At 42.6% G+C, this 23,121-nt stretch overlaps 1 protein-coding gene across 4 annotated transcripts in view; it reads right to left on the bottom strand.

Annotated features, from left to right (window-relative positions):
- The window catches only part of eif2d (eukaryotic translation initiation factor 2D), a 38,843-nt gene that overhangs the window by 10,377 nt on the left and 5,345 nt on the right, over positions 1-23,121 (bottom strand). The window contains exons 1-11 of one of the 4 annotated variants that reach the window (XM_052034792.1): positions 15,801-15,876; positions 15,285-15,476; positions 13,959-14,194; positions 13,024-13,209; positions 11,773-11,863; positions 10,875-10,982; positions 9,600-9,931; positions 8,396-8,513; positions 6,156-6,201; positions 5,393-5,496; positions 397-549 (exon numbers count right to left, since the gene is read on the bottom strand). In XM_052034792.1, the coding sequence (XP_051890752.1) occupies positions 397-549; positions 5,393-5,496; positions 6,156-6,201; positions 8,396-8,513; positions 9,600-9,931; positions 10,875-10,982; positions 11,773-11,858 (947 nt within the window). In that variant the 5' untranslated portion in view covers positions 11,859-11,863; positions 13,024-13,209; positions 13,959-14,194; positions 15,285-15,476; positions 15,801-15,876. Of the gene's footprint in view, positions 1-396; positions 550-5,392; positions 5,497-6,155; positions 6,202-8,395; positions 8,514-9,599; positions 9,932-10,874; positions 10,983-11,772; positions 11,864-13,023; positions 13,210-13,958; positions 14,195-15,284; positions 15,477-15,800; positions 15,885-19,984; positions 20,173-23,121 lie in introns of those variants that run through there. The other 3 variants (XM_052034793.1, XM_052034791.1, XM_052034794.1) reach the window with 3 other exon arrangements.

The following is a 23,121-nucleotide window of genomic DNA, read 5'->3' as shown; positions in this document are numbered from 1 at the left end:
TAAGAGATTGTGCTAAAGTAAAGCCAAAACTAAAAAAAAACTTGATTTTCATAACACAGAGAGCAGTCTGCAAGCATGTTGTTATTCAGAGAATGAATGTTACTACTGACCTGTAACCAATGAGTCAGCTACAACTGTAACACTGACTGCACCTCAGCCAGACTGGGCCACACAATGAAAGCATTAATGTACCTTAAACTTCATTGTGTAACTATCAACAATCCAGGCAGACTTAAAAAATTCATGGCTATGTTATTCAAGTTCTTTGCTTCGGATCGTTCACTGTACAAAGAGTGCCTGTGAAGCAGGCTGATAAGGTGTTTTATGTTTTTAAGAAAATGTGCTATTCATGCAGAGAGAGATTGGACTGTACAGTATGACACTAACAAAACTTACTTGAGTCCTGCATGCTCAAACAGGGGAAGTAATTTACTGGAAACACTGTAAAAGGAGCTGATCTCGGGTGGTTGGTAGACTATGTCAGTGTCTCTGTCAACCTTCATCACTTCATCACCAGTGGCTATTTCAGGAACTATGAAGGACTTCAGGCTGTGAGCAGAAAGATAAAATACATTTCTAAATGGTGTGAGGCAACTTAAGAATTGTACTGATTAGTAAGATTTAAAAATAAATTAACATACATACAGAACATAGAACAGTACAGCACGGGCCCTTTGGCCCATGATGTTGCGCCGACCTATATAAACCTACTCCACAATCAGTCTAATGCTTCTCCTACACAGACCATAACCCTCCATTTTTCTTACATCTAAGAGTCTTTTAAATGTCCCTATCGTATCAGCCTTCACCACCCCCAGCAATGTGTTCCAGGCACCCGCACTCTCTGTAAAAGACACCTCCGGCATCTCCCCTTAACTTTCCTCCACTCACCTTAAATGGATGTCTACTGGTATTGGCCACTGACACCCTGGGAAAAAGGTGCTGGCTGTCCACTATCTATGCCTCTCATAATCTTATACGTCTCATCCTGCTGCTCTCCAAAGAGAAAAGCCCGAGCTTGCTCAACCTTTCCTCATAAGACATGTTCTCTAATCCAGGCAACATCCTGGTAAATCTCCTCTGCACCCTCTCTAAAGCTTCCACATCCTTCCTATAATGAGGCAACCAGAACTGAACACAATACTCCAAGTGTAATCTAACCAGAGTTTGATAGAGCTGCAACATCACCTCATGGCTCTTGAACTCAATCCCCCAACTAATGAAGAAGGCCAGCACACTATATGCCACCTTAGCCATCCTATCAACTTGTGCAGCAACTTTGATGGATCTATGGACTTGGACCCCAAGATCGTAAATCCTGTCCCTAAGAATCTTCTCCAATAGTTTGCCTACCACTGAGGTAAGACTCACTGGTCTATAGTTCCCAGGATTATCCCTATTACCTTTCTTGAACAGAACAAATTTGCCATCCTCCAATCCTCTGGTACCACTCCTGTGGCCAGGGAGGATGCAAAGTGACAAGGTGGGACAAAGTTCACAGGCTTGGTTCAACGTGTGCTTTTATAAGCATGCATTTACTTCACCTTCAGCGTGCATGACCAGAATTGTCAGAGATGTTTATTACAAGACTTTGTTAACCCATTTAATACTTTTAACGCTATTATATGATATTAAATTGCATTGAATCTGCAGTTGAGAAACTGTGACTCAATGCAATTGGTCCATGCTGGTATGAATACTCCACACCAGCCACCTTTATCCTGCTAACCCCTTGGTTACACATCAAGCTTCCTTTTAATGTGTCAATATTGTCTGTTCAACCACACCCTGTGCACTGAGTTTCACATGATGAAAGGTTGGGCAGAAACATCTGCAGGTTTCTGAAATGAATCAAGTAACAGCAGGGAGTTCCTCTGTGTTCCTTGGGAGTAGTGATGAGAGTTTGTTGACATTCAGGAAGAGAACAGAGAAGCCTCTGCCTAAGATCTCATCTCCAATGGAGCAGCTGCCTTCAGAACTGCACTGGAGTGTTACCTCAATATTTATGCTCTGGAGTAGGACATATAAACATCTGAATTAGGAGCCATTCAGCCCCTCAAACCTGCTCTGCCTTGTAATCTCAACTCCGAGCAACACACACGAAATGTTGGAGGAACTCAGCAGGTCAGGCAGCATCTATGGAGGGAAATGAACAGTCGACAATTTGGGCCGAGACCCTTCGTCAACTGTTCATTTCCCTCCAATGGATGCTGCCTGACCTGCTGAGTTCCTCCAGCATTTCACGCGTGTTGCTCCAGATTTCCAGCATCTGCTGCCTTGTGTCCCCCAGCTACCAGTGTATTCCCAGCTACCAGTGAGAACCTCTCACCCCCTTGCTTATCAAGTAACTATCTACCTATGCCCTAAAAATATTCAAAGACTATTCCTCAAAGGATGGTAGAACCAGACAATTCTTCACAATCCTTCAGGAGAAAACAGGAGAAAATTGTGACCTTTGTTGTCGATTCTCCCACAAGAGGAAACATCCTCTCTACGTACATCTTGCAAGACCCCTCAGGATCTCGTATGTTTCCGTCAGGTCCCCCCTCACTCTTCTAAACTCCAGCAGGTCCAAGCATGGCTTGTAAAACATTCCTCCATAAGACAACGTGCTGATTCCAGGTGTTAAACTAGTATAACTTCGCTGAACAATTTCTTGCATTATCATCCTCCCTTTATTAAGGAGACCAATACTGTCTACAGTACTCCAGGTGTGGTCTCACCAACGCACCATATAATTGAAGCAATAAACACTAATATCCTGTTAGCTTACCTAACCACTTGCAGGATCTGTGTATTAGACTTCTGTGAGTCATTCACTGGAATGCGATCCCTCTGCATCCTCTCATTAATAACATAATACACTTTTTATTTTCACATTATACTTCATAGAGTCAAAGGATACAGAAACAGATCCTTCAGCCCACTATGCCATACCAACCACTGCATTTATATATGTCCCATTTATACGAGAGGAAGATGGAGGGATATGGGCGTTCTGTAGGTAGGAGGGAATAGCTATGTCAGCACAACATTGTGGGCCGAAGGGCCTGTTCTGTGCCGTACTGTTCTATGTTCTATCCATTTGGTCTGTAGTCTTCTATGTCTCGATGATCCATGTACTTGTCTAGATGCTTCTTAAATATTGTGAGAGTACCTGAGTACCTGCCTCCACCACTTCTTCAGGCAGCACATTCCAGAATCCAACCATCCTGTGTGTGAAAAAACTCCCCCCGACCCCCTCTACACCTCCTACCTTTCACCTTAAACCTATGCCCTGTCTCAGATACCCGCACCTTCAAGGAAAGATTCTTACTGTCTATGCCTTCTATCCCCCTCATAATTTTGCATATCTGTCTGGTCTTCCCTCAGCCTCCCCCTGTTCCAGGGAAAACAAATGCAGCCTCTTCAGTCTCTCCTTGTAAGTGAGACATCCCATCCCAGGCAACATCCTGGTGAATCTCTCCAGTGCTATCACATCCTTCCCATAGCCTGGTAATCATGGAGGGCAGGCACGGTAGTGTAGCGGTTAGCGTAACGCCTTGCAGCGCCAGTGACCCGGGTTCAATTCCGGCTGCTGTCTGTAAGAAGTTTGTACGTTCTCCCCATGTCTGCGTGGGTTTCCTCCGGGTGCTCCAGTTTCCTCCCACATTCCAAAGGCGTACGGGTTAGGAAGTTGTGGGCATGCTATGTTGGTGCCCCGGAAGCGTGGTGACACTTGCGGGCTGCCCCCCAGAACACTCGATGCAAAAGATGCATTTCACTGTGTGTTTCAATGTACACGTGACTAATAAAGATACCTTAATCTAATCAGAACTGCAGACAGTACTCTGGGTCTAGCCAAAACAATACTTTATAATGTTGTTACAGGACATCCCTGCTCCTGTATTTTGTGTCATGGCTGATGAAGGTGAGCATCCTATGCGCCTTTTTCACCCAAGGTATTGACCTGTTCTGCCACTTTCAGGAATCTATAGACTTGTACCTCAACGTTGCTCTGTTTATCAAGAATCACTTGGGCCCTACCATTTACTGTCCTACCCTTACTTAACCTTCCAAAGTGCATCACATCTCACTAGTCAGGATTAAATTCCACCTGCTGTTGCTCTGCCCAACTCTCCAGCTGATCAATATCTCGCTGTAGCCAAAGACCATCCTCCTCACTATCCACATAACCACAACTTTTCATTTGCCAGATCTTTGCTCACTCACCTAACATATCCCTTTATAGCTTTATATCCTTTTTACAACTTACTTTCCTACCTTTGTGTCATTAGCAAGTTTACCAACCAAATTTTTAGTCCCTGTAACCATGTCATTTATACAAGTTGTGAAATGCTGAGGCGCCTGCACCCGCCAACAGAAAAAGACCCATTTATTCCTACTGTCCATTACCATTAGCCAGTCAATCTGCTTTCCACAACAATGTTACCTGCTTTATTAAACTTTCGTTTTCCTCAAAAACATTTAACATGAGACTTGAATGCTCAAAGTTTTGTTTTTACACACAGAGTGGTGATGCCTGGAATGCACTGCTGGGGTGGTGGTGGTGGAGGCAGAGGGAGATACGACAGAGGTGCTTAAGAAGCTCTAGATAGGCACATGAATGTGCAGAGAATGGAGGGATATGGATCACATGCAGGCAGAAGGGATTAGTTTAGTTAGGCGTTTAATTACTAGTTTAATTAGTTCAGCACAACATTGTGGGCTGAAGGGCCTGTTCCTGTGCTGTAATGTTCTATGTTCACTACTTTCTCACCAGCAGGCAAGAGTACAGATTACAGGTCCTCCCCAGTTTATGAATGTCAATTTAGGTACACAGCACGTACGAATGAGCGTTTGGGAGACAGCGGGATGGATTTGCTGGCTGCTGCGGGCATCTTCTGCTGCTTGGCAACTTAGTTCACAGGAATGGAACCCTGTCGTAACCTGGGGATGACCTGTATATCTTAATGGCAAAGTTTATATTCAATGATGATGAAAAGGCAGATCTTTCAAAATCTCTGCTCACTTTTTAAACTCAACATAATCCCACGTGCTCCAGTATCTGCTTACTATTTGGTATTGAATATTAGCATGCCAGACTTTGTAGTTGTGTGGATTAACGCCGTAACAGCAAAAGAATAAAACATACCATTATATTACAACATCTAGTATCAATAAACTGTAGTAAAAGGGAAAGTCCATTAAAGACTTACTCAGGTGAAAAATTATAGCTTTCAATGAGAAACAAAAAGCGTTTGAGAGAGAAAGAAAAAGTCAGGGTATTTGCTCTACATGTGCGCCACATTCAAAGGTTAGAAACCAGAAAGATTTGAGACTTAAGACTCCTATGCACCGGTACAAGTAGGGCCATTGAGTGACAAGGAGTGGTTCGGCTTTGCGTACGTACTCTGCATGATCCCATTTCACAACTACAATGCTTTCGACGCCTTTGGAGAATTCCTTCACCTGAATGATCTGCTTCTGTTGCATGGAGTGGAGAAACTTCGAGAGCTGAGGGCAAGATTTCACAAATCACTTTGAAAGCTTAATCACTAAATACCCTCAATACACGCCAGTGTGTTACCGACAATCTCATTGCTCTAAATTTTGGTTAATAACTTCCTATGTTACCTTATCAATGCCCTCCTGAAAGTTCAAGTACACCACTATTATCTATCTGCTAGCTACTACCTCAAAAAACTATGATTTATCAAACACAATTAACCTTTCACAAATCTTTCAATAACACTGACTGGTTGTGCTTGCTCTTTGCTTAATAGTAGATATACTCAGCTATATCTGTTCTCATCCCACTGAAGTTAACAGTGGGTTTCAAATTATAAAAGCTTTCGAAAGGGCCAAAAAGTGAAGGACTAGCACCAATGGCTGGTAAATGGCAAAAATGTTTAGTTACCACTTAAAGAATGAAGGTAGTTAAAAGATTATTTTTTAATGGAAGGTTATTGGACTACAGAACAACAATGTTCACTAGAAATTATACTATTTAAATGACTTTAAAAAGAAATAATTAGTAATTGGTTTATCATCATCATACGTACTGAGATTCAGTGAAAAGTTTCTGTTTGCATGCCATCCATACACAAGTACATTGAGGTAGCACAACTTCTGACTTCAGCTCTTGTGTGAAATTTCTCTGCATGTTCACCTACCTTCTTATAGCTTGATTTTTTGATGTCTAAAGTTCGACCTTCAGGGCTATGCAAGAAGGAAACAGAACACAATAACCTTAACATGATTCACCATAAAATTACAATTTGTAATTTTGGTGACTAACATATAATTGCTCTAAGGGGCATCAGTATTTTTTTTAAAAAAGCTTATAAAAAATATTTGGCAATCTCTTTTAATCAGGAAAGTTGGTATGAGCGTGAGACATTTCCACAGGGTGACATGATGCACAAGTGACTTAATAACACAGTTCAGAACAATTATAAGGGAAGTAATGTCTAGTAAACATTTTGTCTCTCATTGTGGTTCCCTCTGGCACACTTTGATTCTGAGTGTTTCCTCTCAAGCACTGGGTGAGGGGAAAGTTATTTTGAAGGGCAGCCTTATTCATTTCTCAAGGATGTTACACGTGTCTTTTTGCAACATCTAGACATCACAAAGCCAATGAAGTCTAGTCATGGATTTAATGAAAGCAGCACATTAGTCAATATGTGCACAGCAAGCTCCCACAAACAGCAACATGAAAATGACGAGGTCATCTGTTTGAGATGTTGGCCAGGGCAGGCAGGGTAGTGTAGCGGTTAGCGTAACGCTATTACAGCGCCAGTGACCCGGGTTCAAATCCGGCTGCTGTCTGTAAGGAGTTTGTACGTTCTCCCCGTGTCTGCGTGGGTTTCCTCCGGGTGCTCTGGTTTCCTCCCACATTCCAAAGACGTTCAGGTTAGGAAGTTGCGGGCGTGCTATGTTGGCGCCAGAAGCGTGGCAACACTTGTGGGCTGCCCCCAGAACACTGTACGCAAAAGATGCATTTCACTGTGTGTTTCGATGTACATGTGACTAATAAAGAGATCTTATCTCTTATCTCTCTCTCCTCTTTGAAATCGTGCCATGGGATATTTTGATCCACCGGAGAGAGCAGATCAAGCTCCCCTTCCAAAAGATGGCATCCCTAACATAGTGCGGCTTTCCCTCAGTACTGCACCAGATTATTGTGATTACTGCTCGTCTCTACTATGGGATCTGAAAGCAAAACCCTCCTGACTCAAGAGTCAGCTTCTGCCCTCTTTCTTTCCAGTCCTGATGAAGGGTATCGGCCCAAAACTTCATCTGTTCATTTCCCTCCATAGATGCTGCCTGACCTGTTGAGTTCCTCCAGGATTTTGTGTGCTGCTCCAGATTTCCAGCACCTGCAGTCTCTCGTGACTCAGAGAGGAGTGCTACCCACTGAGCCAAGACTGACACGGTTACAACAGTGCTTGCAGTCACAGAATTAAAAAGCGCTGCCTATAATAGGCTGCTAATTGGATGCTGCAGTTTTGTGCCCCTGCTATAGGCAAACCTTGTACTGAAATTCTTAACTAAAGTGAGCCCCAGGTGTACAACTATTATGTATTGATAAACCAATAACCAATTTGAGTCCTTACTGATAAACTCCTCAATATTTGAAAATGTGGAAGTTAGTTTCAATAGAAGTGCACCAAACTGTTAATAATACAGTGCAACATTGATATAATGCACATAATTGTATTGTAGTTGGATATGCCATTACCACGTCCCCCAAGATTTTTAGTTCCAGGGTTACGTGGATACAGTAATATTCCCAGAAGTATGTAACAGACCTTTGTTGGTGAAAGTCCCTTTGACAATGGCTGTACTGAGGAGCTTTAGATTCTCAAAAAAAGGATCAGCCACCCAGCCTGGGGATCTACTCTACAAATCGTGGCTGTGGGATACGGCAATGGAGACTGAGAGGAGAGAACAGGCGTGAACAACGATGAAATCTGTTCAATCTGGAGCAAGAAACAAACTGCTGGAGGAACTCAGCAGGTCGAATAGCATCTGTGGAGGGAAAGGGATGGTCAACGTTACAGGTCAAAACCCTGCATCGGGACAGGTCCTGATGCAGGGTCTCCACCTGAAATGTTGACTATTCCTTTGTCTCCACAGATGCTGCTCGACCTGCTGAGTTCCTCCAGCAGTTTGTCTTTCTCTCCATATTCCAGCATCTGCAGTCTCCAATCTGTTCAAACAGTCTGTTTATGTACTGCACCATATATAAAAAGGAAGGAGGGATTCCAACATTAGGTCAACGTTCATTCCACTTGTGGGTTGCTTATAAATTGATCGTTAAGGTTGAGCTCGAAACCTGTGTTATACGAGGATGCACTGTATAGATTAATAAATGTAAACATGCTACGTTGAGAATGAATGATGCACTTACCAACAGGGATACATGTGAATCTTAAGGAAGGTGCTCGCGAGCAGTGGCAGGTCTGCTTTCTTCACTTTACACTTCAAAGCATGAAGGAAACACTGCAGCAGGACCTCATCCATCTGCTCTGTAAAAACAGGAGGGGGTGTTAGATAAAGCTATTTTTGCTCCAGAATACACAACACTGCTTCAGGAACTAAATGATTAGCACCTACTACTAAACGGACCAACAAGTCAGTTAACTCTGAGTGCACACTAGCTGCTGCAGTTCAGTGAGCGGAATTAAACTGAACGGACAAAATGACAGCGGGCAACGTGCCCATTGGTTAACAGGATGACATTCACACAGAAGCCATTTCAGTTTTAAATTACCAGCTGCAATGCTGTCCAAAGCTCTGGAACATGTTAGATTTTTCTGTTTAAAAAAAGGTATTCGATTTCATCCACTTACTTATTTTAACCCTTTGAGTATTTTTTTAAACTAGGGTTGGCACAGTTAGCAGAGCTGCTGCCTCACTGTGCCAGCGACCTGGGTGCTGCTGAGGAGTTTGGATGCTCTCCTGTGACTGCCTGGGTTTCCCCAGGTGCTCTAGTTTCCTCCCACATCCTAAGAAGCATGGGGAAAGTTGGTTAATTGGGCTCTGAAAATTGCCCCTATGTTAGGTGGGAGGTACAATCTGAGGTGGTTGGAAATTTGGGAAGAATAAAAATATGGGATTAGTGTATGTGGTTGATGGTCGAGATTTCAGTGTGTCTAAGGCCTGTTCGTGTGCTGTACATCTCTATGACATTCAAATTTGCTTACTCTTTTGATTTTCTGGGTTTAAGTGCTGCTGTATAATTAAAGTTACATCACTATTGTTTAATTCAAGTTAGCTAATCATTTAACCTACCAGTATACATCTCCTACTTTTGTCAGCTATTTGCTTAACTCGGTTGAAAGGGTAGTTAATAAACTACAGCCAATTTTCCCCCCATTAGTTTCCTGTTTTACCTTGATTTATTTGCTAAACTCAAAGTATTGGACATTCCTAACAAATTCCCACATAAAAATCTGGTTATGCTTAATTCTAGGGCTTTGAACTGATATTTCAGGAACAGGGACTATACTGCCTACTAAAACCTTGCCCGAAATAGCTTCCCATCATTTTTTTTAATGAAATGAGGCAGAGGTCCCTGGGGAGTTGGGATTTTAACATTAATCCCTTCATACCCTGCGCAGTTCTGACGTTTTCTGCGGCATCCTGCTGACTCTCGGCATCTTTTGACATTTCTGTTAAGTGAACGATCTCCAAGGCTTCAACCTCGCAGTCACTGGCTTGCTCTGTGAGGGAGGTTACAGCTTCAGGTTCCGTTTCCACATTCAAACAGAGATTGTCTAGGTCTGGTGTCTCTCTCTCTGTACTGGGCATCGCAGTCACATTCTCAATACTAACAGTTTCAATAACGACTTCTCCCTTCTCCTCCCCTTCTTGATCTCCAACCTGCTCAGAGTCGTCATGCTTGTGTGCAATGACAGGTGGGTGAGTCTTTTCTCCAAACGCCCTGAAGAGGAATAAATAGTTTGACTCTTTACTTGAGTATTTCCTCTCTTTCCCACCCCACCCCCCCAAACTGCATCCTCCAGTTACAGGAGAGATAGACCTCTATTTTCACAGCTTCCACAATGTGTCCCAGGCTAAAAGTGGACAGTCTCTCCCTATGGTCTCCAAGGTCACCAGTGGAGAAGGGTGCAAGCTATCACCCTGGCCATCTTACACAGTCAGCTCAGTTAGGGTCAAGAAGTCTCCATGCATGTACTATGTCCACAGCCAGCAGCAATTTCCACAATGTCCACATACATTAATGTTGTTTCATAACTCAATCATAAAACCCTTTCCCTGAGCCAGTGAAAATTAGTCAACAAACAGGATACATTTTTCTTCAGATGGATGAAAAGATGTTTATTTATGGGGTATGCTGATCAAATCAATACTCATTTACCTATTACAACCTTCTAATGATAGTGATATGGACTATAACATTACTTAAAATGCTTCAGATTGTATTTATAGAATTCGTAAAAAAGCCACAGGACAACTAACTATGCAAATGTGCTGTTCTCTGCTTCATGTCCTTTCCTGCCTCTCCATCTACTTTAGTGCACTAAAATCTTGCAATCTGGTCTTGAATACATTCAACAATGGATCACCCACACTCTCCGGGTGAAAATGCAGAAAGTTCACCCCAGGCTGGACCCCGAGTCTAACACCATGACCCTTGCTCTGGACGCTCCCTCAAGAGAAAATAATCCTTCACTAGCTTTTGGTTCAATCTCTTTAGATTTTATTCAGTTGAATATAGTGCACCCGAGGTACGTAACTAAATGCAATAACTACATGAACACAAGCCCGATGTTAACAGATAATTTAAAATACTTCAAATACTTTTCCATATTTTAAAATCAATTTCATACAACACATCCGAATTTAGCATTTTCCCTTCTTACCACAGCTGGTCCAGATACGTGTGGAGAGTGGTGATGCCTTTTCCTTTCATGCCAGCTGCAAGCATCTCTGTTGTTGACATATTGGCCAAGCCTATTGCCACTGGAGCTCTGTAAAATATTTGAGCAAAAAAGATTAAACTAAAGTGGAAACACAGGAGACTGCAGGTGGAATCTGGAGCAGCACACAATGTGCTGGAGGAACTCAGCATCTGTGGAGGTTTCGATGCAACACGTCGACAATTCCTATCCTCCCAGAAATGCTGCTTGACCCGCTGAGTTCCTTCAGCAAGTTGTTTGTTAAACTAAAGTGGAACCTTTTTATTTTAAATGTGCATCTTCCAAGTCTCTTAAATTGTTGGGGGGAAAGAAATTGAGATTTATTTTTATTTAAAATATACTTTTACTGCTTGATCCACTTCATAAACTCGAGACTGAATGGTTAATTTATTTTGCCTTAGGACTTAACAGAACTGGAGGAAGGCGATTTGTATTCCATTTGACTGCAACAGTTATGCAGAAGGTAGACAAACACTATGGGTTAATTGCCCATTTCCAATGTTCTCGCCTTTTAACACTCTAGTACTTCATATGGGCTACAAAGCACAGACTGCCAACAGCTTGTACTAACACGAGGCCTTCCACGTAGCGAACACAGGCTGAGGGGTTTCGTGGAAACGTCATCAAACGAAAACTGACACAGGCCCATAAAGTGGCTTTTCAGCAGGTGAGTAAAGGATTGGTTAAAGAGGAAAGACTTAAACAGCAAGAAGAGAGGGAGAAGTATTTGGAGAGACAAGGGCAATGGCAACTAAAAGCAGGGTTGCTTAGTAACGGAGCAATTAAATTATTGGACAATGCACCCTAAAGTTGTCTAATATCAGGGATGCGACGATGGTACCTGTTTTCAACAAGGTTAATGGCACAGAGATCTCCCTGTAGTACCTTGGGAAGACCAGAAGGCGGCGAAATCACTCCAGGCAACATCAGATCTGCAACAGCAAAGCAATTTAGATTTACCACCCAGTGACTCCAAATGTTCAAGAAGATTCCTTTCACACTTCAGAGCATTTTATGGTAATTGAACTTCAACAACTCATTTGTTTTGTTGAACATGAGCCACAGAATAAAGGCAATGAGCAAAGTTTACCAAGGGTTCAGCCTCCCAGGTGGGTTTAAGTGACTTAGATATGCAGCAAAGGGAGGGATATGGTCAATATGCGAGGAAGAGGAATCAGACCAGTGGAGACCAAGATTCAGCACTTTGCGTATTTCCAAGTTTCCTTGTGACCTTGATTCCTCTCAAAGCAATCCCCTCTCCCCACCGCCCACCTTCTCTCCAACTAACCACCTACTGTACACTATAGTAATTTACACTACTAACCAGCAGATATGGGAGGAAACTGGAGCACTGGGGGATACCCATGATTAAAAAGGGAGTATGTGTGAACTCCACACAGACAGCACCGGAGATCAGGATTGAACCTGGGTCAGTGGAGTCGTGAGCCAGCAGCACTAACCGCCACATCAATGTGTTGTCCCATAACAAAAACTGTAATTGTAGAAAGACTAATTTTATAGCACTTGTACAGGACTCTAGCGATTATGCCTCAGTAGTGTGCTGGATAGACCAGATTAACTCTGTTTGAAAGTGATTATCAAGCATTATAGAAACAAACAGGAACGATGGCACTGGAGACGATGCAGAGGAGACTTACAAGGACTTTGCCAGGACCGAAGAACATTAGTTATGAGGAAAGATTGGATGGTCTGGGTCAGTTTCCTTTGGACAGAGGATGTTGAGGGGAGATTTAACTGTTTAAATGCAAAAATACTTCTACACATGGGTCACTGGATGACTATCAACAGGAAGAACTTCATCAGGCAATATGATAATAATCAGAGAATGTTTTAGTGTAGCAGATTGAGGGTAAATATTAAATAGACACCATGGACAGCTATCCCTGGGTACTGCATTAAAATAACAGTGGGAAATATTGTGTTTGGGTCTTTTTGGTGGGATTTTGACCCACAACCTACTGAGTGTGATGAGAGTGCTGCCCATTGTACTGTGGATAATAATTTAAACTGTAACTTTTACAGTTTTCAGACAGTATTTTTAAAACGAGGTACTTATTATTCTAATTATCACCTGCATTTCTCCCAACTCCTGCACGGTCCCATCAATCAATGCAATCCAAATCAAAGCAAAATGTCCTTCTCACCACTGCAGTGGGAAGCCAGATTCACATGTTATTTGACTGTGATGACACACGTGTTCCTAGGTTATCAATATTGGACATGAGACTACCTTTTCCTCAATCACGTCTCATGCAACCTAGAGGGTACATACAAGAGTGTTGAAAACCAGCAGGTGCCCGAAGCTTCAGAGCAAGCAGTCTCTTTTCTCTGGAGAGAGAAAGGGTTGCTGACAAGACAAACATCTCTTTAACTTAACAGTGCCGGCTGCCAAGCAAACACTGAGATGAATTTACTCTCAAGCTGAATCACAATTCTTTGCAGATTTTCATTTGAAGTCACAAACAATTTCACCAATTTATCAGGAGAAGGATGCTGGCAGCTCAATGGCTCTTAGCTTTATTGGTGAATGTCTCCTGAATTTGGAGGACAACAGCCCAAGAGCTTTAAAAAGCCTAGATAGTGATTTTTAGTTTACTAATACACTTTCTTCTGAAAAGCATATATTACAGTTACTAAAGCCACTTTTTAAACAACAACTAGAAATGTACAAGAATACAATCAAATGAGAATCCATTACTGAAACAGTGGATGGTAGCAAAGGCTTTAAGTGGATAATCAATGTAAAAAAAACAATTTAAGGATGTTCCAAAGCATTTTGCAGCCTCTGAGATACACCCGAAGTTGTGATGTAGTAAATGCAGTAGCCAATTTGCATAGAGCAGCCTCCCACACACAGGATCATGAATTGATACTCTATTTTAGTTACACTGGCTGAGGGATAAACTTTGGCTTCTTGGCTCTTCTAGAAAATGCCACCAGATCATTATACCCACCTGAGGGGACGGGTAGTGCCCCAGTTTAACACCTCTTTTGGAAAAACTGTACCTGCTACAAGGAGGCACACCCTCGGTGCTGCACTGGAGTGCCAACTTCTGCCTAGACTTATGCTGAAGTCTTCCGAGTGGTGCCTGAGCCCACAGGCTACTGTCTCAGAGATAGATACCACAGAAGAAAACAGGAGCAGGAGTAGGCCAGTCAGCCCTCAAGTCTGCCCCACCATTCAGTAGAATCACAGCAGATCTATGCTGGCTTCAACTCCTCTTGAGCCAGTCCCTATAACCCTGTGGAGACACAAGAGGCTACAGATGCTGGAGGAACTCAGCGGGTAGAGCAGTCTCTGTGGGAGGAAAGGAATTGTCGACATTTTGGGTTGAAACTGTGCATCAGGACAATAACCCTCAATTCCTCCATCTTTCAAATATTTATCCATCTCCATCTTTGAATATATTTAATGATCCGGCCTCCACCACCCTCGGAGACAGAGACTTCCAGACATTCACTAAACTCTGAAAGAGGTTTTAAGTGACTGGACCCTTATTCTGTAGCTACCTCCCCTTGTTTGTGACTCTCCCACTAGTGAAAACATCTCAACGTCTACCTGTCAAGCCCCCTTAGGATCCTTTACAGACCCAAACTGTCCAGCCTCTCTTGATGGGACAACCCTGTTATCCCAGGAATTACCCTGGGGAATTTCCTTTGGACTACCTCCAATGCTACCATATCCTTTAGATAAAAGCACCAAAACTGTGCACGCTCCCACTGAGTAATGGTCACAGAAGCAGGCCCTTCAGCCCACCACGTCCATACCAACCAGTGGGCAGCCATCTGTATTAATCCCATTTTCCAGCACTTGGCCTGTAGACTTCTATAATTGGGCGATTCAAGAGTTCATCTAGACACTTGAAAAATGCCGTCAGCTACTCTGCTTCCACCACTCTCTCAGGCAGTGTGTTCCAGGTAGTCACCATGCTCTGGGTGAAGAAGGTCACCCTCAGATGCCCTCTAAACCTCTTCCCCCTTATCCTAAACCTGCGTTTTATTTACCTCCAATACAGGGAAAAGTTTCCTGCAGTCTACCCTGTCTATACTGCTCATAACTTCGATCATGTCCCCTTGTACCCTCCTGCGCTCCAGTCTCTCATCACCGAAATGCTCCAGACCAGGTACTATTCCAGTGAATCGCCTCTGCACCCTCTCCTGCACTAGCATAGCTGTCCTATAGTGTGGTGAGCAGAACTGTGTGCAGTACTCCAGCTGAGCTCAGACCAATGTTTTATAGAGTCAGAGCACAACCTCCCTGCTCTTGTATTCAGTGCTGACTACTGAAGACCAGCATTTATCACCCTAATTGTCATTGAGGAGGCAACTTACAAAAGAGCAAAGCATGCTGAAATCCTCAGGTCAGGCAGCATCTATGGAGAAAAAGTGTGTTGATATTTTGATCTGATGAAAGGTTGTTGACCTGAAGTGTTAAATCTGTTTCTCCAGGGATCCTGCCTCAGCTGCTGAACATTTCAAGCATCCCCATGATTTTGATATTGTTACAAACGTAAAGGATGAGTTCTAGAAAGGAAGTGATTAGGAAAGTCACGAACATTGAAATGCAAAGGAGGATACTGAATTACTTCCAATATATAACGATCAAGTTGTTACTGAGCTGCATCACACCAATAGAGTCATAGAGAGTCACAGCAATGGGAATGAGCCCTTCGGCCCAGCGAATCCCTGCTGACCATCACCACCCATTAATTCTTAATCAACCACGCAATTAACTACAATAAGGAAAACATTTTCTTCTACACGATGTGAACTATGATGAAGGCTAACACGATTTTAAATGAGCCTTTATACAATGTGCTTTTGTGCCTTTAAGGTTTGGAGTCTCACCTGCTCCTCCAACGAGTTTTGGTAAAACCGCAGGCCATGTTGTGAATGCAACCAGCAAATCCGGACAGGACCACAGGGCATACACTGTTCAATAAAAACAAACAGGTCAAATAACTCCACTTCAGCGAGTTACTAGTGGCAACAATCCGGACGATAGACACTAGCGTACAAAAAGGCAACAGAGAGGCCATTACCTACCTCTCTGTGTCAGAGTTAAAAGAATCGAGAAGTCAGGGGAGATACATAACAGTCTTATAGTGCGCACATGAGAGCCCCAAAGTCAATGGCCCCCAGTGCAAGACACAAATGAATAATCAACTCACATCTGCCTGTGTGTGGCTGGAACGGGTCTCAGTGTTCACAAGATCACAAGACAAAGGAGCAGAAGTAGGCCATTCGGCCCATCGAGTCTGCTCCGCCACTTCACCATGAGCTAAACTATTCTCCCATCTAGCCCCAATTCTGGCTTTTTCCCTCATATCCCTTGATACCCTGACTAATTAGATACCTATCAATCTCCGCCTTAAACACCAATGATTGGGCCTCCACAGCTGTATGTGGCAAAGAATTCCATAAATCCACAACCCTCTAGCTAAAAAAATTTCTCCGCATCTCTGTTCTAAATGGGTACCCTCTAATTCTAAGACTGTGCCCTCTAGTCCTGGACTCATCCACCAAGGGAAACAACTTAGCCACATCTACTCTGTCCAGTTCTTTCAACATTCGAAATGTTTCTATGAGGTCCCCTCTCATTCTTCTGTACTCCAGTGAATACAATCCAAGAGCCGACAAACGCTCCTCGTATGTAAGCTCTTTCATCCTGGAATCATCCTTGTAAATCTTCTCTTAACCCTCTCCAACATCAGTACATCCTTCCTAAGATATGGGGCCCAAAACTGCACACAGTATTCCAAATGAGGTCTCACCAGTGCCCCATAGAGCCTCATCAACACATCCTTACATATGCTATTCCTCTCAAAATGAATGCCAACATAGCATTTGCTTTCCTTACCGCCGATCCAACCTGGGGGTTAACCTTTAGGGTATCCTGCACGAGGACCCCCAAGTCCCTTTGCACTTTGCAATTTTGAATTTTCTCCCCATCTAGATAATAATCTGCCCGTTTATTTCTTCTTCCGAAGTGTACAACGGCACATTGCTCAACATTGTATCTCATCCGCCATTTCTTTGCCCACTCTCCTAAACTGTCCAAGTCTCTCTGCAACCTTTGTTTTTTCAACACTCCCTACTCCTCCACCTATCTTGGTGTCATCTGCAAACTTAGCCACAAAACCATTTATTCCATAATCTAAATCATCGATATACAGTGTAAAAAGAAGCCGCCCCAACACCGACCCCTGCAGAACACCACTGGTAACCGGCAGCCAACCAGAACAGGATCCCATTATTCCCACCCTTTGCTTTCTGCCTATCAGCCAATGCTCCACCCATTCTAATATCTTTCCTGTAATTCCATGGGCTCTCATCTTATTAAGCAGCCTCTTGTGCTGCACCTTGTCGAAAGCCTTTTGAAAATCCAAATACACAACATCCACAGCTTCTCCCTCGTCCATCCTAGCTTGAGGTTACCTCAAAAAATTCCAATAGGTTGTCAGGCAGGATCTTCCCTTCATGAAACCATGCTGGCTTAGACCTATCTTGTCATGCACCTCTAGGTGTTCCATAACCTTGTCCTTGACGATCGACTCCAATACTTTCCAACCACCGATGTCAGACTAACAGGCCTGTAAGTTTCCTTTTGCTGCTCCTTCCTTTCTTAAACAGCGGAACTACATTTGTGACCTTCCAGTCCTCCGGAACCATGCCAGAGTCTATTGATTTCTGGAAAATCATCTCCAATGCCTCAAATTTCTAAAGCCAGAGCCAGGGGTACACTTCATCCGGTCCGGGAGACTTATGTGTCCTTAGTCCATTTAGCTTCCAGAGCACCTTCTCTCTAGTAATCTTGACTAGATTGTAGTAATCTTGTTCAGGTCCTTAGCTTAAGTATTTTGTCACTTCAAGCATGACCCCATTTGCTCACTCACCAGACACAAGGAATGGAATCTGTGATTACAGTCTCCTTGTAATTCAAATTCATAATCCAGTGCCAAAAAGAGAATTATCGGATAAATCAATACAAGAGATGCAAGTATTATAGGGGAATGAGAACTCAAAATTTTAAAAATGAATTATTGAACAATTTTTTAAATGAAAATGGACCATAAAAAGGATAAGAATATCAATGTTGCAACATCTGTTTGACATTGGACATGAAGATTCAATGATGCAGAATTTACAGTGATTATAACAGTGGGGCTACCAGTGCTGAGTGTTTTCATAGAGGGAACCTAACATCAGCTTCTGGAATCTGCATGTGTGGTGAAATGGGGAAGTCTAGCTGCCATTCCTTGCCTCTCCACAGGGGATCTGTTTGCTCAGGTTAATCTGTAGAAATCAAACTGACAAAATGACTTACAAGTCCACCCACTCTCTCAACTGAAGCTAATGTGCTGAGAAGCCAAAAGAGTAATCCTGCTGGTACCAATTCCAATGGATTCACTGATTACAAACAAGCATTTAAATCACCGGTCTTGGGCACTGGAAACAATCTAACCAGTGTTGTGGGTGGCTTTGTGGAAGGCACCAGACAGAGCTGATAGCCAACATTAGGGAATGATGAGGTCTTGTCACAAACACCCTAGCATCGGGCAATAGATAGGAAGGTCAAACATGTGATACAATGAAGAACAAAGACCTCTCATCTTGAAGATGGATTTTCAGTAGCAAAGTACAGTAAAATAATCGTAATTTTGTCAGGTATTAACGTGAAGTAAAACATATTTGCAAGTCTTTTATCACCCAAATTTGAACAGTTTTTTTCCCTCTGCCCACATGGTTCATTGACTCCTCCTATTATCACACTTGCTTTATAAATTTACTTACTATTGCCTCCCCCAGTTGAAACTTCTACCCAACTAACTGTGGTATTATGCTCTTTTGAAGTGTTCTCTGAAATAAACAGAGTAGGAGCCTATTAATCATGAGTAAATTGCAGCTATTATCTGCACAGCGAAGGTCATACCAGCAACTTCAATGAAATATTCCTCTGGGAATGTTAAGGGAGAGGTAATAATTATCTGTCATAGAAAACATTTCCTACCTTAGTTCTAACCAATCAACTTAATCGTTCTTAGGAAGAAGTATTATTTCTGAGATTTGCAAGCAATAGAGGCAGAAGTGGGTCATTTGGACCCTCGTTCCTGCAACAACATTGAATAAGATCATGGCTGATTTTTTTCCTGCAATAACCCCATATCCTTTGAATCCCATAATATCCGAACACCGATCTCTGCCTTGACCAAATTCAGTGAATAAGCCTCAACAGCCCTTGTGGATAGAGAATTCTAAAGATTTATTCTTATCTTTGTCCCAAATTTGAGACTGGGACTCTTGGTTCTAGCCACACCAGTCAGGGAAAATATCATCTCTGTATTTACCCTGTCAAGCCCCTTAAGAATGTTGTATGTTTCAATGAGATCAGCTTCATGCTCCATGAGAAATAAGTTGCTCCTTACAAAAATTGACCAAATAAAACAAACAAATGTTAGGAGATTTTCAGCAGCCTGATTTCCAACTCGCCTGTCTAAAGATTAAAGAATAGTTTAACTTTCATCTTTCACCTATAGCTCAATCCCCAGTGCAAAATACTTTTTTACAGGCGAGGTACCTCTGAACTGAAAACCCATGTCGTACATTTCTCCATCAGCTTCAGTACCTTGGCAGGTGGAATGATTCAACAATGGTTTGGTTTGCAGGTCTTCTGAATCCTCTCAATCGTCACAGATCAATGATTCAAGCAGTCAACAGGAAATGCTGACACATAATCTGCGCCAGTCTCAAACAATAAAATTTCTGATTTCCCAACTCTCTCTCTCCAACTAAGCCAGTTTGTAAATCCAAGGCTGCCTTGCTATGGAACTTTGAGCAATTCAAAGATTCCCCTCAAAATAACCAGCAAACGTCAAACATCACAATATACTTTTTCATACTGGAGCAAAACAGCTTACATCTGAAAGGTTAAATAGCATAGGGCAGAATCATAGACGTTGCACAAGTTTGTAACGATCAACAACTCTGCTCTTTCATGGGCCATTAGAAAATCATCAAAATTAAACCACTACCTGTCGGATAAAGTCTCTTGTCTATTTCAAAGAAGATGGGGTTTTTATTCAAAACATAAACAGTCACCGCTTCTCCTTTGTTCAGGTACATTTTCACCACGTTCAGGTCCTCTTTGTTGGGTATAAGATGTGATAATTGATCAGCAGATAAAGAAAAGGCAGCTTGTACATCTGCCCTGAGCTTCCTCCTGTGGAGCAGAAGGGAACAGTATTCAATTAAACCCCAAACAATCAGTGATTTGGATTTCTTCCCTTTAATCAGATAGAAATATAGTTTTTATTTATTTGTTAGTTATCATTGAAAATATAGATAGAGCTAGTTATAGATTCGCCTGATATAAGAAGAGTGTTTTTTTTAAACATACCATTAAGTGAAGTTGTCCTTTCTCCCTCTAGTTGAAATATTATCACAAAAATTCCACACTCTCCATACACACTTTGACATATACACTCTCCATTCCAGTTTGGTTTAGCACTGAGCTGTGTGCACATTCACTATCTTAGAAACCTCACAGCAAGAGTAGGATACATAGTATCACGGACAGCTTTCCATGGAAATCGTCGTGCAAGATAACTTCTGTTTCACTGCTTTATTTCACATAGCACTAGGAAACCATGTGCTTCCTGTAGCGCAACAGTGGCAACACTTCAAAAGGTACTTTAGTGACCCAGAGCATTTTGGGAATTCCAGAGGTAATGAAGGATGCTGTAAAACAAAACATACTTAAGTATATATGCTTAACCAACCCAACCTCTCCTCATACGACTGCCATCCTAGGATTCGGTCTTAGTAAACCTCAACTGCATTCTCCCCAACCTTCCACAGATAAGGAGACCAAAACTCATCATCTACTTCCCTACCCACCTTCTCATTTCCCTGATGGGATCTTACCCATGTCCTGTATAGCTGCAGCAAGACATCCTTGCTCCTGTACTCAGATCCTCTTGCAATGAATATCAACATAGCATTTGCCTTCCTAACTGCTTGCTGCACCTGAGCACTGTACAAGGGCAGGTCAATTCCCTTTTCCCAATCTATCACCATTAGATAATAATCTGCTTTTCTGTTTTTAGAACTAAAGTGGATAACCTCTCATTTATCCACATTAAGCTGCATCTGCCGCACATTTGCCCACTCACCTAAATTGTCTAAATCATGTTGGAGGCTCTGCACCCTCGTCACAGCTCACACTTCAACCCCACCACCACTGCCCTCTCCTTTGCGTCATCTGCAAACTTAGTGTTCCACTTAGCTCCCGCATCCAGATCATTGAAATATCTAATGAACATGTGAAACCCATGCATCGATCTGCGTGACACCCACTCGTCACTGCCTGTCAGATGGAAAAAGACTCGCTTATTCCTACTCCTCGTTTCCTGATTATCAATCAATTCAGTCTAAGCACACCACATCCACTGGTTCATCCTTATCCGTTATACCAGTTACATCCTCAGAAAACTCCAGTAGATTTGTTAAGCATAATATTTCTTTTATAAACCTGCGCTGATTTTGTCTAATCTTGTGTTCTTCTATTGCATCTTTTATAATAGACATTAGCATGTTCCCTACAACTCCATTTTTACCTTTCCTTTTTTGTTTAGTGGGATTTCACATTTGAAACCCTCCAGTCTGCAGCAACTGCCCAGAGCCAAAGGAATTTGGAAGCTGGCAACCAATGCATCCACTATTTCCATGGCCATTTCTTTTAGTACTCCAGGGTGCAGGTTATCAAGTTCAAGTTATACGTTACTGTCATTCACCCATATGCTATAAAAACACAAGGAGGGACGAAATGTTGTTTCCCCCAGACTCACACATACATAGAACAGAGGACGTACAATAAACGCAGACAAAAAAAATTGTGCAAGTACAAATAGTGCAAAAAACAGTACATACAGAGTACAAAGTTAGTGCAGGGTTAGTGCAAAACCGAGTTGGACGAAGAAAACACAGAACTCTGTGTTGCACTACATGTATAAACATGTTCAGCAGCAGCTAAGGTTCTTATACGCCATTGTGCAAACCGGGGCTTTTGACGTGGCATTTGTCTGAGACTGCCTCCAGGGTATTCCAGAGCCTGACAGCCTGGGGGAAAAAAGCTGTTGTACAGTCTAGTAGTTCTGGCTCAGATGCTCTGGTACGGCATGCCAGATGGCAGTGGGACCAATAGGTCGTGAGAGGGAATGAGAGGGGTCATCTATGATTCTGCAGGCCTTGCGGGTGCATCGTGTGTTGTAGATATCCAGGATGGAGGGAAGAGGTACTCCAATGATATTTCTAGCAGTACTCGTAATTCTCCGCAGAGTCTGGCGGTCTGAGGTGTTACAGTTACTGTACCAGGCATAGATGCAGCTGGTCAGGACACTCTCAATGGTACCCCTGTAGAATGTGGCGAGGGTGGGGGGGGTGGCAGGTTTGCTTGCTTCAGCCGCTGTAAAAAGTAGAGACGCTGCTGTGCCTTCTTGGCAAAGGAAGTGGTGTTGGTTGACCAGGACAGGTTGTCTGCTATGTGTATACAGCTGACTCTCTGTACAATGGTGCCATTGATGCACAGGGGTGAGTGGTCAGCCTGGGCCTTTCTAAAATCCACAATCATCTCCCTTGTTTTGTCCACGTCAGGCCCTGGGGATTTGTTAATTTCCCTAGCACTATTTCTTTACTGATAATTATTTGCTTTAGTTCCTCCCTCTCTCCAGACCCCTGGGTTCCCTAACATAGGTTACTTGTGCCCTTCTTTGTGAAGACAGAACCTTAGTACGTGATAATTCTTTTGCCTTTCCTTTGTTCCCGGTTATAATTTCTCTTGTTTCTGGCTGTAGGGAATCTACATTTGTCTTCACTCACCTTTTCCTCTTCACATAGTTTTAGAAGCTTTCAGGGTTAGTTTTTAAGGTCCCTGCAAATTTGCTCCCATACTCTTGTTTTCCCCCTCTTAATCAATCATTTTGTCCTCATTTGCTGATTTCTAAACTGCACCTAATCATCAAGCCTGCTGTTTTCTCTGGCAATTGTAATGCCTCCTCTCTGGATCTAACACTAATCCTAATTTCCTTATCTACAAGTAATGAATGTAACAGGAATAGTTCACATAATATAAACGTTAATTTATCTCCAGTGCATTCTAGAGGGCCACAAA

The sequence above is a fragment of the Pristis pectinata genome, chromosome 20 (genome assembly GCF_009764475.1).
Source record: "Pristis pectinata isolate sPriPec2 chromosome 20, sPriPec2.1.pri, whole genome shotgun sequence".
In the NCBI taxonomy this organism is placed as follows: domain Eukaryota; kingdom Metazoa; phylum Chordata; class Chondrichthyes; order Rhinopristiformes; family Pristidae; genus Pristis; species Pristis pectinata.
The sequence above is the reverse complement of the archived record's forward strand: the minus strand, read 5'-3'. Positions and strand labels throughout refer to the sequence as shown.